The following is a 15,789-nucleotide window of genomic DNA, read 5'->3' on the forward strand; positions in this document are numbered from 1 at the left end:
AAGTTCTTTGGTGTATCTGAAATGGTTTTTGTATACGAACAGAATAATGTAAATTCATTTATGCGAAAAACTATTATTGTTAATCAAGAGTTAGACCTCACTTGCAATATTTTGGGCAAAAATATTAGCGGAGAGAAGTTTAAAAATTCCTTCCATAAACTTGAAAGTCGTCAACATTTAATTAATTTAATAAATGAAATGACGTCCATGAAAATCTGTAGAGGCGTTGATTTATCATCTGCAAAAAAGTAAATTTTTATTTTTTAAATTTAATATATTTTTTAATTAATTTTTTTTTTTTTTAGACATGATTCGATGCTTTCATGAAATACAAATTTGCTTAGTGATACCATGCTAATAAAACGTCATTTTAATTGTCCCATAGTTATTATAAATTCTTACCATTGTTCATTTTGCACAAGAGCAAAACAATCAATAAATCGACAGATATTACAAAGATTGTCAATATCTTCACCAACACGTTTGACAATAAGAACAACTCCAAAAAGCAAAAAGAGTCTTGAAATTTTGCGTAAGAACAATGAACTGCAAAGAAAACAAAATAACCGTTTCAGAAAAAAAATTGATCTAATGAGAAAGAATATGGATGAATTACAAGAAAAAATAAAAAATACAACTGAATGTAGTATTGAACAAAAAATGAATAATATAAACTGTCCAGAATATCAAAAATCAATTATAAAAGAAATATTTGGAGCAGCAAAGGTAGTAATTTTAACCATGCCAAGTAAATAATACTAAAATAATTGTATTTGAATTTAAATTAGGTTAATAATTCAAAGGGCAGAAGGTATTCAGATGAATGGATAATGCTGTGCATGTTGCTGCACATAAGATCACCTAGCGGTTATAATTTTTTAAATAAAAATAATATACTACCATTACCAAGTATTAGCTCTATCAGACGATATCTAGGATTAATAAATATGACTTGTGGTTTTGATCCAAGTTTTTTTGCCTTGTTAAAAAAACATTTGGAAAATAAAACAGAGTTTCAAAAACATGGAGTTCTTCTAGTTGATGAAATATCAGTGAGAGAAGCAATCACTGTATGTTCTAAAACCTTAACATATAGAGGTCTTGTAGATCACGGAGAAGACTATAAAGCAACAAACATCAATGAGAAGGCAACCAGTGGTCTAGTTTTTATGTTTCAGCCACTTGCCGATAGTTATTCACAACCAGTAGCTGTTTTTGCATCCAGAGGTCCTGTAGTTGGAACTGAATTAGCTAAACTCATTATCAAGTGTATAATCCTTTTAGAAAAGGCCGGTGGAATTATTCATGGTATAGTGTCTGATGGAGCTCAGACAAATAGAAAGATGTGGACTGAATTAGGTGTCAATGGGCATATTGATTCTTTTCAAAATTGGTTTCATCATCCACTTGATGATGATAGAAAAATATATGCCTTTTCTGATACACCACACCTGTTTAAAAATGTCAGAAATAAATTATACAACGATAAAACACTTAATGCAAGTTTGAAATTAATTAATTGTTAATGTGTTTGTGTATCAAAATAATTCTGTGTTTGTGTATTAAAATAATTCTTATGTGTTGTGTTTAGAATTTATTAACTTCCAACATTGGTAAAAAATACTGTAGGTATATATACTAATTACTAATACTTTTAATTTGCTTTATGGTAAACATAAATGTGATTCGGTACTATACATTTTAATTTTAATATGGTATGTTAGATGCTAAGTGGTATATTATGATTTTAAAAATTAACATTTGAAACTATGTAAAATTGTTTTAAATATTGGATATGTTAAATATTAATTCTATTATTTTAAACAAAATTCAGAATACATATTTTTAATTTACCTATTTAATTGTATATAATATAGATTCATGGTCAATATATTCAATGGCAACACATCAAACATTTATATGAAGAAGATGTAAAACTAAGAGGAAATTTGAGAGTGTGCCCAAAGTTATCAAAAAATCATATGTTACTTAGTGTTTCTGATAAAATGAGGGTTCGGTTGGCCACTCAAGTATGATATTTATTTATCAACAAATATAATAATTCAAAATATGAAGAATTAATACAAATCAATTTTGTTAAGTTACCTTATTGTTTAATTTTATTTATAGGTCTTGAGTAATTCAGTGGCTAATGGGTTATTATTTTATAAAACCTATATAATTTCTGGCTTCGAAGACTGTGAACCAACTGCCATGTTTTGCCGTATATTTAATGATTGCTTTGATGCTCTCAATAGAAAATTTGGCGCTGAAGGACTTAGAGTTGATGGCAAAGATTATCAGGCAAATTTATAACTTACCTAATATTATTAAAAAATTTTAAAAAACTAAAACAGTGCGCCTATTATTGTTTATTTATTTATGACCAATATTAATTTAAAAAATCATAAGGTTGTAGAATCAGTAATTATTTATTAGTAATTTCTAATTACTGGATTAAGGTTTTCAAAATCAAAAATTAATTGTAAATAAAACACAGTCAATAGTACTAAAGACCAAGATTTTTTTATATTCATTTTGTTTTTAACTTAAATTTATTTTTAAACTTACAGTTTCTTCAATCATTTTTAATTTGGATGAATGATTGGGAAAAACAGCTCATTAATGGCCAAATAAAAAAATCTGAATTCCTAACAGATAGTACTGCTTGTGGTTTGAGAGTTACTATCCAGTCTACACTTGACCTATCCAAATACTTGAGTTCTTGTTGGAATTTCAAATATTTATTAACTGGAAAGATTAACCAAGATAAACTAGAAATAAGCATAAAAACAATAATTATATAAAAATACTTAATAATCAAATTATTAATTTTACTTAGATGTTTTTTGGAATTATACGTCAGGCTGCAGGATCCAACGATCACCCATCAGCGCCAACATTTCTTCAACTATACAAATTATTATCAACTTACAGCATTTTGAAACCACCCAAAAGTGGAAATTGCACTGTAAATGATGATTCTCCTTTAACTCCATTAATTTCCATTTCTGATTTAAAGAATATTTATAATTCTGAAAAATCCAATTTATTACAAAATTTGAAAACTAAATTAAATACAATAATTGAACAGAAAGAATGGGAGTTCACAGATGTAGTTGAACATAATTATGCAAAGGCTGAGGTTGTTGACTGCTTAATATATTATTTAACTGGTAAGTATAACTGTCGATGGAATTTTTTATCCTAACTCTCTAAAAATCTCAATATAGGCATGTTCATTTTTCATTTAATAGGATATTTATCAAAACAATTGCTGAAATACACCAAAGATTGTGATACCTGTAAATCTTCTTTTGTAGTATCAGAAGTGTATTCTCAGCAGTTGCCTGCTACTTTGGTGAATATGAAAACAAGAGGTGGATTGATACACCCAAACATGCACTTTTTTAATTTTATAAGAAAAATTGAAGAAAGTTTTGCTCAACATAGTTCATCAGCAAATGTTTTCGAACTTATAACAATTGATTTGATGAAAATTAAGCCATTAAGTTTTCCATGTGCAATACATGGTGAACAAATTATAGCGTATACAGTCATGTATTACGTTAGAATGCGGATGAGACAATTTACCTTCCAAGAAAATAGGAAAGAAAATAAGGCTAATAGGAATAAAAAAAAAATTGCTAAGTTTTGTAAGACTTAGCTGAATTTTTAATGTATAAAACTAACTTACTAAAATGATCATACAGTTATTTTAATCTTTTCGTTCTTTTTACAGGACCTTAAATGTCTTTATCTGATCTTCTCAACTCTTCCTTGGAGGTCTTAAAGGCCTCTTTCCCTTTGGAAAAATCCATTTGTAAATATTTGGAACACTAAAATGTTGTTTCAAAATTGAAAATTCAAAATAACAACAATAACAGTAACATAATAAATATATAGTATATTATTGTTGTTGATTAATCTATTCTGTGATTAAGCATTGAAATATTTGGAACACTAAAATGTTGTTTCAAAATTCAAAATTCAAAATAACAACAATAACAGTAACATAATAAATATATAGTATATTATTGTTGTTGATTAATCTATTTTGTGATTATAAAAAAAATAAGCATTGAAATTATTTGATTATTTTTGATTCTGTTTTTACTTAACCTTAAAAACGTATAACTGTCAGCGCTCAATTTTACAGTGTCAATATTTTAAACATATTTGCACAATTAAGCGGAACACTGATAAGAAAGAGTTGTCCGACCTTATCTTCTAAGACCGTGGCCGCGACTCTAATAGTTTTTCCTTAGCCTTATAACTTATTTCCCTTTGTCGGTGACGTCACATAAACAACCTGTCAGTCATTATCCGTTTTGTCGTTATTCGCGTTTATTTGTTGATGGCCTAATGCCCTCATAGTGGTCAAATTACATTTATAACTTATATAAATGAATGTCAATAGAAACAACGACAATATTTATAACCCCATCACTATGTACATCAAGTAGGAATTGGTATTACTTTGCACTTTTACTCCCAATTGTTTAAGTATTTCCTCATCTATCATGTTCTCTACTTCGTCTAATTAGTGTGCCATTTCGTGTACGTTATCGAGTTTGCGTGAATCGAACTTATGTCTAAACTTTTCTATTTTAATGTCCTTGATACTGTTATTGATCTTTACGATATACTCCCTACTCCGATTTTAGGTATGAAATTTGTGTAATACACTTTGTTTTTATTTCCCTTGTCGGATTTAATATTACATGTTCTGCATAAACTCTACATTCCTGATTTAATTTAATTATCCACTGGCATGTAATTGTTAGGGTAGTCAGAAAAAAAAGCCACGGAAAAAAAATCCAGGGAAAAAAAAGCCAATAAAAAAAAGCCACGGGAAAAATAATCCACAAAAAAAAAAGCCATGGGAAAAATAAGCCACGGAAAAAAAGTCAAATTAAAATAATTAAATATATAACAATTAAAATTAAAGTATAAATTAGGTATTATTTAAAAATTGTTTACACATTATTGGTCATATTGTATACATACATACATACATATAAATATAGGTAATATATATATATATATATAATATATCGGTTATAATATTATAATATATAATATTATTAATACACAGGTTATATGTTATTATTTATTATTTATTCTTCTATAGTACCTAATAAATATATTTTAGATTCTAAACAGTAATGAATGTATTGATTTTATTTATTTTACAACCTTTATTTTTATTTTTTTGGGTTTGTCATCACCTTTAGGGAAAATAAGTGTTTCGATTTCCTTAATTAAATATATTAAGGAAATTATGAAGTTCATACAATCATACTGCAATGTACATTTAAAAAAGAATCACCCTGTACAAATACATACATTATAGTTACACATATCTAGGGTGAAAGACATAAATCAATTGATTTCAAGATAATATCCACAAAATATCAAGTTATTTTTATTCAATGTTTAGCATTTTCTTTCATCTTGTTTTGAAGGAAATTCCCTTTCTTTTGTTAAGATATAACTGTTTTATAACAATACTTTCAGTCTCACACATCTATACTCTCAGTCTCACACATCTATACTCTCAGTCTTTTTCTCTAGTTTCTCTATTTTTGATTTTACATTTTTAACATACGATGGAAATCATTAACTCTAATAAAAATAAGCCCAAATATGTTTCGAGGGCTACATGTACGTTCTCAAACATACCGGAAAAAGTAGTATTACATGGCGCTGTAGTAAAGCAACTATGCTCAAATGTCCGGGGACCATGTATACAGATCTTCAAATGTCAAAAATTGTCAAAAGTGGAACAACTCATATCATAACACATAGGCCAAACAAGAAAGAGGTTGAGGTAAGTAAGTGTTATAATGAAATGAAAAATCAAGCTAAGACTACCAAAAACAACCCATCACATATTTTTGGAGAATGCGTTGCAAAATTAGACGACAAAAGTCAAATGCCACCTGAAAACATAGTCAAGCGCACACTACGAAACCAAAGAACAAAAAATAATCCTTTAGACTCTGATGAAATCGTGGGTAAGTATAATATAATATAATATATAGTTCTATTAAATATATATATAATATATAGGTATATTATTATAATAGTTATATTAATATATACATATAGGTACTGGTCTGTTATCGCCCCGCCACGGGAACGAAAATTTTTATCGCACCGCCAATTACGAACGCGGCGATTACCTATCGCTTTGTTTTATTAGTTTAGGTAATTTTACGATACTTATCGGTTATCGCGACTACCTAACAAAAAATGTAACCGCCCAAAGAAATATTAAAAATTCAGAAAAAAGTCAAAAATGTGACTGTCGCTACGCTCCTCGGCGCCGTCGCTACGCTCCGCACAAATCGAAAATATCCCTCGACTTGCTATACAACACCACCTTAAGTAGGTTACAAGGTAAATTATGTCATAGTATATGGGCAGTAATTACCCTGTGACCTACTTGAGGTGGCGTTGCATAGCAAGTCGAGGGATATTTTCGAGTTGTGCGGAGCGTAGCGACGAGTGCCGAAACACGCGCAGTCATATTTTTTGTTAGGTAGTCGCGATAACCGATAAGTACCGTAAAATTACTTAAACTAATAAATTAAAGCGATAGGTAATTGTTGTAGGTATAAATAAAATAATATGTTCGAAATCGCGGGGCGATAACAGACCAGTACCTACATATATTATAATAAATAGTTATATAAATATATTTAATATCTATAATTGAAGACTTAGCACATTATTGATTTCCAGTCTTATTTTTTTTTAAATAAAAATGTAAATTAAAAAAAATACAATTTTTTTAGATGAATGGTGTACAACGGGTGAGCCCCATAATAAAAGATTTTTATTGTTTGACGATAGTGTGAATGAGGAAGACCGTATGGTAATTTTTGCTACAGATGAAGGTCTTCAACATCTATCAAATAGTTCAAGTTGGTACATGGACGGAAACTTTGGTTTGGCCCCAAAAGATTTTCTTCAACTGTATGTGGTAAGAGTTAGAATACAAAAAACATTTATAACATCTATTTACTGTTTGTTGAAAAATAAAAATCAAAAAACTTATGAAAAAATGCTGACCAAAATTCTAGAAAAATGTTCTGAACGGCAATTATATCCAGATCCAACTAGCTTTCATGTAGATTTTGAAAAATCTGTAATCAACGCAGTGAAATCTGTGTTGGGAGAGCATGTGTGTATTAATGGCTGTTTTTACCATCTTACACAAAGTACACACAGAATGATTCAAAAACTTGGCCTAGAACAAATATACAGAGAAGATGAAAGTTTTAGTGAGTTTTGTAGAAAACTGGATGGGTTGCATTTTTACCTTTAGAAATGGTTAAAGATGGGATGGCTCACTTAAAGAACATAATGCCAGATCATGCCAATGAGCTAGTTGATTATTTTGACAAAACTTACGTAAATGGGACTTATAGACAGATAGGTATTCCAGGAGAGACTAATATACGTTTTAGAAATTGTCCACCACTATTTCCACTTGAACAGTGGAATACTCATGATTTGACTTTGGAAGATAGCGATCGTACAAATAACCAAACTGAAGGTTGGAATAACCGCTTTTCTAGACTGGTCGGCCACAAGCATCCAAGTATTTGGGTTTTAATAACCAAAATGAGGTTAGAAGTTGCTACAGATGAGACGAAGTTGGCACAACAAAGTCTAGGTTTATTAAGCAACAAAAGAAAATTACCGCATTATGAAAAAAATCAAAAATTATTAAAAAATCTCTGCTTGGAAATCAAAGAAGGAAACAAAAGCTTACCAGAATTTTTAACGGCAATAGTACACACAATACGTTTTTATTGACCAATATATATTATCTTTTATACGTACCTATATACTTTTATTATCTACCTACTCGAAAATTGACATTACAATATTATAAATTAGTGAAAAATGTTTTGACTTAATAATGACCTAACCTTATATTTTAATTTATTAATATTAACAATTTTATTTTTAATTATTTTTTATATATGAATACGGACAATACAGTATGACCAACTGTGTTAAAAATTTTGAATAATACTTTAATTTTAATTTTTTTATATGTTTAATTATAATCATTTTTTAAATATTTTTCCCGTAAATTATTTTCTGTTGTATAATAAGTATTAACATATAACCTGTGTATTAATAATTATATATATATATATATATATGTATACAATATGACCAATAATGTGTAAACAATTTTTAAATAATACCTAATTTATACTTTAATTTTAATTGTTATATATTTAATTATTTTAATTTGACTTTTTTTCCGTGGCTTATTTTTCCCATGGCTTTTTTTATGGCTTTTTTCCCTAGATTTTTTTCCGTGGCTTTTTTTTCCTACATTCATTGTTAGTGTATCTTTCCTTGTTGTGTATATCCACGTTTGGGTATATGAAGTTTGTGAAATATGTTTTTAGAAATAACTATTACTCCTGGTTCACAATTTTGTGGTAACTGGTCTGGCTTTTAAAAAAAGAAATTTCACATGGTTATTCTTTCGATTCTTGTTGTATTGATTGAAATTCTGGGCAAATGGTAAATGTTTCTGTCTCAGTGCAGTGCAATAGTTCTGTTTCAGTAAATGTTGTAAATTATCTACGATTTTTGGTTATTCCTACATATTGGTATTCCGATTTTAGTACTACGCTGTGTGCTTTATTATCTGCTCGATCAATGTCTATAGTCTATTCAAAATGAGACCGGACCTCGGCGGCGACCAGTTTTCGTTCGCGACGGTCAGGGACCTCCCACACCATAGATCACGTGACCATAGCTCCGGCCGCCTGTGCGTTCCGTGCGAGGTGCATGTGCGTACGCGCGTCATGCGTCGTTTTATATAAGAAAAATGTTCTATAGAAAAAAAATGTATAGCTCGGTATTGTGTGTAGATACTTCGTGCATTTTTGAAATTCTAGGTAGCAGCTGGACACTCACGACAGCTGCTCTGCACATATGCCTATTATATCAATATAACATGTAAGATTTAACGAATTCAACGCATTTGTGCTCCACTCTCCGTGTCGACGCCTGCTTGAAAATACGCTCCGTGATTTTTACCCGTGTTTTTTTGTTTTTTTGATCGTTTTCGTACGTTTTTTTAAACTTTTCGTTTTACAAATTCACTATGTGTGATCGTGTGGATATGGTTTCTGAATTGGACAACGTGGAGAAAACTATGTCACCTAAAAAAAGAAATATTCCAGGAAAAGTGAGTAAAATATTATAAATTAATAATATCGGTACTGTAATAATACACGTTTAATTTTTATGATTTTTATTTCACCGGCATTTCGAAATTTTGTTTATACGAATTTTGATTTTCGAAATTAAAAATACTAAATAGATATAACATACTTCTCAAAATAATATAAGTTCGACCAAATTAAATATAAATTTGTTTTTTAGATGATATGGAGCCGTCAGAAGACCATGATTATCAACATTTATAAGGACATGAAATTGAAGTCTCCGAGTAAGCCGTACAAGGAAATGATGGTTGAAATTTCAAATATCACAGGTATTGGTCGCAATTCGATAGTTTCAATTATTTCCGAATACAAAAAAACCGGAACTGTTACGTCTCCTAATAAGACACGTAATAAGAAATGTCTGTTCGATAGCATTGACGACTTAGATCGTAATGCACTTCGTCAAAAAGTTCATTCCTTTTGGTTGAGAAAAGAAATACCAACCATCGACAAAATTTTGCATGCGGTGAATGAAGATCCTGCCCTTCCCGATTTCAAACGCACTTCGTTGTATTCGTTGATAAAGAAATTGGACTTCGTCTTCACCAAGAGGAAAAGATGCAGCGTGTTGACGGAGCGAGAAGATCTGTTGGTTTGGCGTCAGAATTATTTGTACTATGTACGTAAATATAGAGAAGAAGGTCGTACCGTCTACTATCTAGACGAAACGTGGCTAAATGCAGGTGATTGTGTTGACAAAGTATGGGCCGACCAGACAATTCGGTCAAAACATGACGCTTTTAACAAAGGTCTGACAACAGGTGTTACGAACCCGACTGGCAAGGCCAAACGTTTGATAATTGTACACATTGGCTCTCACAAAGGTTTTGTAGATGGTGGTATGTTATTTTTTGAATCAAAAAAAAATAGTGCAGACTACCATGACGAAATGAATGGTGACAACTTCCACGAATGGTTTAAGTCAATTCTTCCACGCCTTGATCCAAACTCGGTAATTGTGATGGACAATGCCCCGATCACTCGGTCAGGACAGAGAAAATACCGACATCCAGCACAAAAAAAGAAGACATTATATCGTGGTAATTTCAAAAAACGTTGTCATTGACCAAAAAATAATGTTAAGCCACAATTACTGGCGAAGGTCAAAGAAATAAAGGGGCAGTATATGTCATATGTTGTCGACAATATGGCCAAAGACGCCGGGCATAATGTATTGAGATTACCACCCTACCATTGCGAATTGAACCCGATGGAATTGGCATGGGCAATGGTTAAGGGCTACGTCAAACAGCACAATACGACATACAAAATCGATGACGTTAAGCTCCTTCTGAACACGGCAATTGAACGGGTCACCAGCGAAAATTGGCAAAATTTTCTTCAACATATCAAAACAGAGGAGGATAAAATGACAGAAGTAGACGAAAATATGGATGCAATTATAGACAATTTAGAACCCTGTGTCCTCACCATAACAGGCGATACTTCCAATTCTGACGATGACTTGTAATTATTTCCATGATGTATTTTGTACATAATAATTATTTGTAAATATTTTTTTGCCAATCATTTTTAAACTGTAGATATTTGTGTAATTTTTATTTGTATAAGTGACTGAATGTATTATAATGTTTTTATAAAATTGTAATTTATGCATAACTGACGTATACTCAGCTTTTTGTTGAGTATTAATTAAATTAAACTAACCTATGTAATGTTTATAAAAAAACAATACTTTAATTACATACTTAATCTTTATATTATACGTTGCATTTATTATATTATTTATTTATATACATTGATAACTCACGTCCGACCGGCGATCTGATAGTGTCGTACAAATTAATACGCTTCATAGCTAAACAATGCATTTTAAATTATTTGTACTCGTCTGCAGTCGATACTAGAATAATGCGGCGCTCTCGTCGGCGGCGGCGTGTCAGGCCGAGCCGCAGAAATAAGCCACGCCCATGCGCACAATTCGGCCGCCGGGGTCCGGTCTCATTTTGAATAGACTATACAGGGTGCTGTATAGGTATGATTTTTAATAAAGTTAATTCTGTTTCCGTTATTAACGGTATTTTTATCAAAAATACTATTTGACTACCGCTATAAAATGCTGCAATTTTAGTTATTTTTTAATTCATGTATCTCACTTGGTAATGTGCCCATCGGTAAATTCAAGTTTAGTGGTAAGTTTAATTTTACGTCTACTAGTTGCGCTGCAAGTTCACGCGGTGTTACTAAGCTTGGGTGTAGAACAGTGCCGCAACTTGGTACATATTGGTGGGTGTGCAACCAACTATAAAGGGCCCATGTACAGTGGCACAACAATGTGGGAAGGGGGGAGCAAAGCCCCCCAAATACGATTCAGACCTCTCCAAGAAATTTAACCCTAGTTGAGACCATCTTCATGCACCAATAGGTCATTACATATTGCTTGTTGTTTTTAGCTATATACATTATGTTATGTGGTTAATATAATATTCACTGTTATACTGCTTACAGATAGGTGAAGAGCTTTGAACACATATAGGTGAGGACTGAGAAGCAGTGATAGCGGCACTTAAAAACATTTATTTTCTTTCTTTTCCCAATTTAAATGTTTAATTTAAATTGGGAATCAGCAGTCACAACATAGCAAAATTAAGAAATTCGAGAATATTAAATCATTATTTTCATTATTTTGATATAACTTTGGTTACGATTTTGTTTTACGAGTATATCATAATAAATAATAATTATTATTATTCTAACGTATTCATTATTTTCTATTTTTTGATAAAATAATAAGATAGTAAGAACCACTTTGTGAAACACCTTAGTAATAAAATATATTAAACACTATCTTCATGAAAACACATATTAACACATAATATGTAATTTATAAAATAATAAATAATAAAATTAACAATAAAATTGATTTCATTAAATATGGGTAATTTTTAATACTATGTTTACTTTAAAAAGTTTTTTTTCCTGGCTTTTGATTTGCAAAAGTATCAATTATGTGATCAATATTCAATTCATCTGTTCGTGCTTTTTCAATATTTAAAATGCTTATATTTGTTAGCCGTTCCTGAGAAATTGAATTTCGTAAATAATTTTTAATCAACTTAAGTTTCGAAAAAGAGCGTTCTGCCGATGCAACAGTTACAGGTAGAGACAAAAAAATTATGCAGGCAGTAAGTATTTCACTAAAAAGTGATGAAATATCATTTTCTATAATATATAAAGACAATTCTTTTATTGTTTTCATTTCAGTTTTTCCTAGAAAATCTCTTAATGATAATACTTGCCTGGTCAAATCAGACGAAACATCAGTACTATAAAATGAAATGAAGTCATAACATGACTTAATTATATTCTCTTCACTGCACTTAATTAAATTCAGTGGTTGTAAAAAGTCAAAATTTCTTGAAACTGTTTCAAGTCCTTTAAAACGCTCTTGTAATAGAAATATAGCAGTATCAGTAAGGGGCAAAAAAAACGGAAACGCGAAAGTTTTCTTCAATTGTGTATAATCGTTTATCATTATCAATACTATCATACTGCCTCTTTGCAAATTTCTTACGTTTATTTTCTTGTATTATAGGTATTCCCCATTTTGAACATAACTCTGTTGCTGAAGAAACTAGTTCTTCATAACCATTCCTCATTTTTTGAATTGCTTCAATACATACTTGTAAATATTCTACAGCTTGATGTAAACTAGTTTGTGGACTCTGTAAAATTTTAGAAACTACAGACAATGGTTTCAAAACTTTTTCCCATATTGTCATTAAAATTACAAATTCAAAAGATTCCATTTTTTTCTTTAGTGATACTGCAGTATTTTTTTCATCATTTTTATTACTAGTTAAAATTATATTAGTTAAAGATTTTAAAACTTGTATATAATTCACTTTAAGTGCATATACAGCAGTATGCCTTGCTTCCCAACGAGTGTTACAAACTTTTTTTAGAACTTTATTTCTTATATTTGAAGCAACTTCGTCACCAAATGCCAAAGAAGCCCACCTTGGAGCACTTTTACTAAAAAACAAAAATATTGTTTGGACAACATCAAAAAATTTGACATTTTTAATGAGCTTTTTGCAACATCTGAAATTACTAAATTCAAGTTATGAGCAGTGCAATGGATATATGAAGCATTAGGAACTATATCGGATATGCGTTTCTGAACACCAGAGAATACACCGCTCATAACTGCAGCACCATCATAGCCTTGTCCTCGACATTTTTTTATGTCTAAATTAGATTTATTTAGTACATCATAAATTAAATTGACATGGTCTTCAGCACCATGTTTTGTCAATTTATAAAATCCTAAAAACTATTCTTTGACATCTATTGTATGTTATTATAATTGACTACAACATATCTAAAAATAAAACTCACTTGATCAAGTTTTGTTATGTCTTGTGTGCTGTCCATAATAATTGTGAAACAATGAGCATTTCTAATTTCTTCGCATAAAATCTTCATTGTTTCTGAAGCTAATAATTCAATGACTTCATTTTGAGTTTTCCAACTCAAGTATTTCACTTTAGATTCTTCAGTATACAAAAGCTTACTTAACACAGGATCAATTGTGCTAAAAGCTTCACTGTACATAAAAAGTTACCTTCTGAACTATTATTTACTTTACCTTCATTTCCTCTGAGAGCTGTATTACCTGCAGTGAGGAATAATATAATTTGAATATGTCTTCTTAAAACATCTCTCCAGAATTGAGCTTCTGCACATATTTGTAGTTCTAATTTTTTATCAATTGTATTATTCTTTGACCAAAGTGACCGTAATTTGATTGCCTCTACATGTTGTTTAGATACTTCATGTTTATAATTTTTTGAGTTAAATGTTGCCAATCATCTATGCCGTTAATCCAGTTAGTTTTAAACATAATGCCTCTTCTATCAGCAAACAACCAACAAGTTTCACAATACGTTTTTTCTAAAACAACGGAATAACATAGCCAAACCCTGGTTATTTTACTCCCTATTTTAGTTAATGCATAATAGTAGTCACTAGAAAAATGTCGTGGATTACTCTTCCCATCAGTAACCATTGATTTTGAGCAGAATACATATTTATCTGAAGGTTTACATGGGCCATACAAAATAATTTGTTTTTTTAACCGGAACTGGTTAATGTCTCTGGAAAATGACCTCGATCAGTTGGAAAATCTAAATTCAAATCCAATCCTGTGAAAATATTAGTACTTTGTTTTAATTTAAGATGGTTCCTTATAATATATAAGAGACTAGTATAAGAGTTAACTATTTTAACATTGTTACAATAACGATTAAACATTTTAATAACTTTGAAGATAAAAAAGTCCCCAAATTGTATAATTGTATAATAGTATAATACTATTTAATATTTATAGTATTTAAACATTAATCTATTCTTCAATGAAATAAATAAATAATAGTAATACAATTTTACATACCACCATCTACTTCATTTGGCAAGATTTCATTGCAATCCACCTCCGCTGTTAATCTATCATGATTTAATAAAGTAGTGACTTCAATCTCCTACACCAAAATATACTAATATTAATATTTTACCTACACAACATTAAAATGTATTTATGAAAAAAATTACAAGGACAAATTTGTATATAAACTAGTTAAGTTAATAGTTAGGTACCTAAGTTCATAGTTATTATGTTTGATACATTTTCAATTCATTAGTTAAAACGTATTAAAGTTCATCGACTAATAAAAAAAAACTATTTATAAAAATTAACATCTATAATCAACTTAAATACAATTAGTTATTTATCTTCAAATATAAGTTACTTTTAACTTTTATTAGTTATAATAATAATATTATTATTATTTACTTATTTAATTAATATACATACTGAAATTGTTGTTGACTCCAATGTTAATTCACTGTCCTGTTCTGGTAGATTTAACTCACATTTTTCCGAAGTCGAAGGGGGCACTTTTGGATAAATTGCTGTAATACTATCATGAGCATTGTCTGAGTTGAGTTTGTTTTTATATTTTTTTTACAAATAAACCACAATATTAATATATCTTATATACCTATTGTATTCAACGATCATAATAACATTTAAAAATTAATATTAATTAAAATCTTGCACTATAAAACAATTTTATAAATTGTCTTATATTATGTAAAATTGTATAGGACAGAACGGGAAATATATACACTTACTTCAACTTCATCATTGATTTTTACAAATGACCATAGTTTTTTCTGCTTCGGGTTGGTTCCTGCTTTTTCAAATAATTCTTTTTCTTTTAAACGCCGTTTTTCAGCGCCGCTTTTAACTTTCGAGCTCATTATAGATTTTTTTTAATTATTAGTAAAAAAAACAAGATAATCGATGGTAAATAAATAAATATTACTGATATAATAATAATTTTATATTGTCATTTGTCACAGTGTAAGCAGCGTAGAATATGCTAAGACAGTTCGGCTGGTTGTGATAATAATGATTATATTATTATGGGAAATTGGGATTTATCAATAATATTTTGTAATTTCCTATAAATCTATAAATAGGAAAAATATG

At 29.8% G+C, this 15,789-nt stretch overlaps 1 protein-coding gene and 3 pseudogenes across 1 annotated transcript; 2 read left to right on the forward strand and 2 right to left on the reverse strand.

Annotated features, from left to right (window-relative positions):
- The first annotated feature begins 5,665 nt into the window (after window positions 1-5,665).
- On the forward strand, window positions 5,666-7,830 carry LOC126555463 (uncharacterized; annotated as a pseudogene).
- A 922-nt stretch (window positions 7,831-8,752) lies between these two features.
- LOC126555464 (uncharacterized) lies at window positions 8,753-10,338 on the forward strand. Its single transcript, XM_050210385.1, has 2 exons — window positions 8,753-9,232; window positions 9,430-10,338. Exons 1-2 carry the CDS (start codon window positions 9,149-9,151, stop codon window positions 10,336-10,338), a joined length of 993 nt encoding a protein of 330 aa, XP_050066342.1. The 5' UTR covers window positions 8,753-9,148.
- A 1,857-nt stretch (window positions 10,339-12,195) lies between these two features.
- Window positions 12,196-12,892, reverse strand: LOC126555465 (uncharacterized; annotated as a pseudogene).
- A 586-nt stretch (window positions 12,893-13,478) lies between these two features.
- LOC126555466 (zinc finger MYM-type protein 1-like) lies at window positions 13,479-15,557 on the reverse strand (annotated as a pseudogene).
- Between the last annotated feature and the right edge of the window lie 232 nt (window positions 15,558-15,789).

This window comes from Aphis gossypii, unplaced genomic scaffold (genome assembly GCF_020184175.1).
Source record: "Aphis gossypii isolate Hap1 unplaced genomic scaffold, ASM2018417v2 Contig00862, whole genome shotgun sequence".
Classification (NCBI taxonomy): domain Eukaryota; kingdom Metazoa; phylum Arthropoda; class Insecta; order Hemiptera; family Aphididae; genus Aphis; species Aphis gossypii.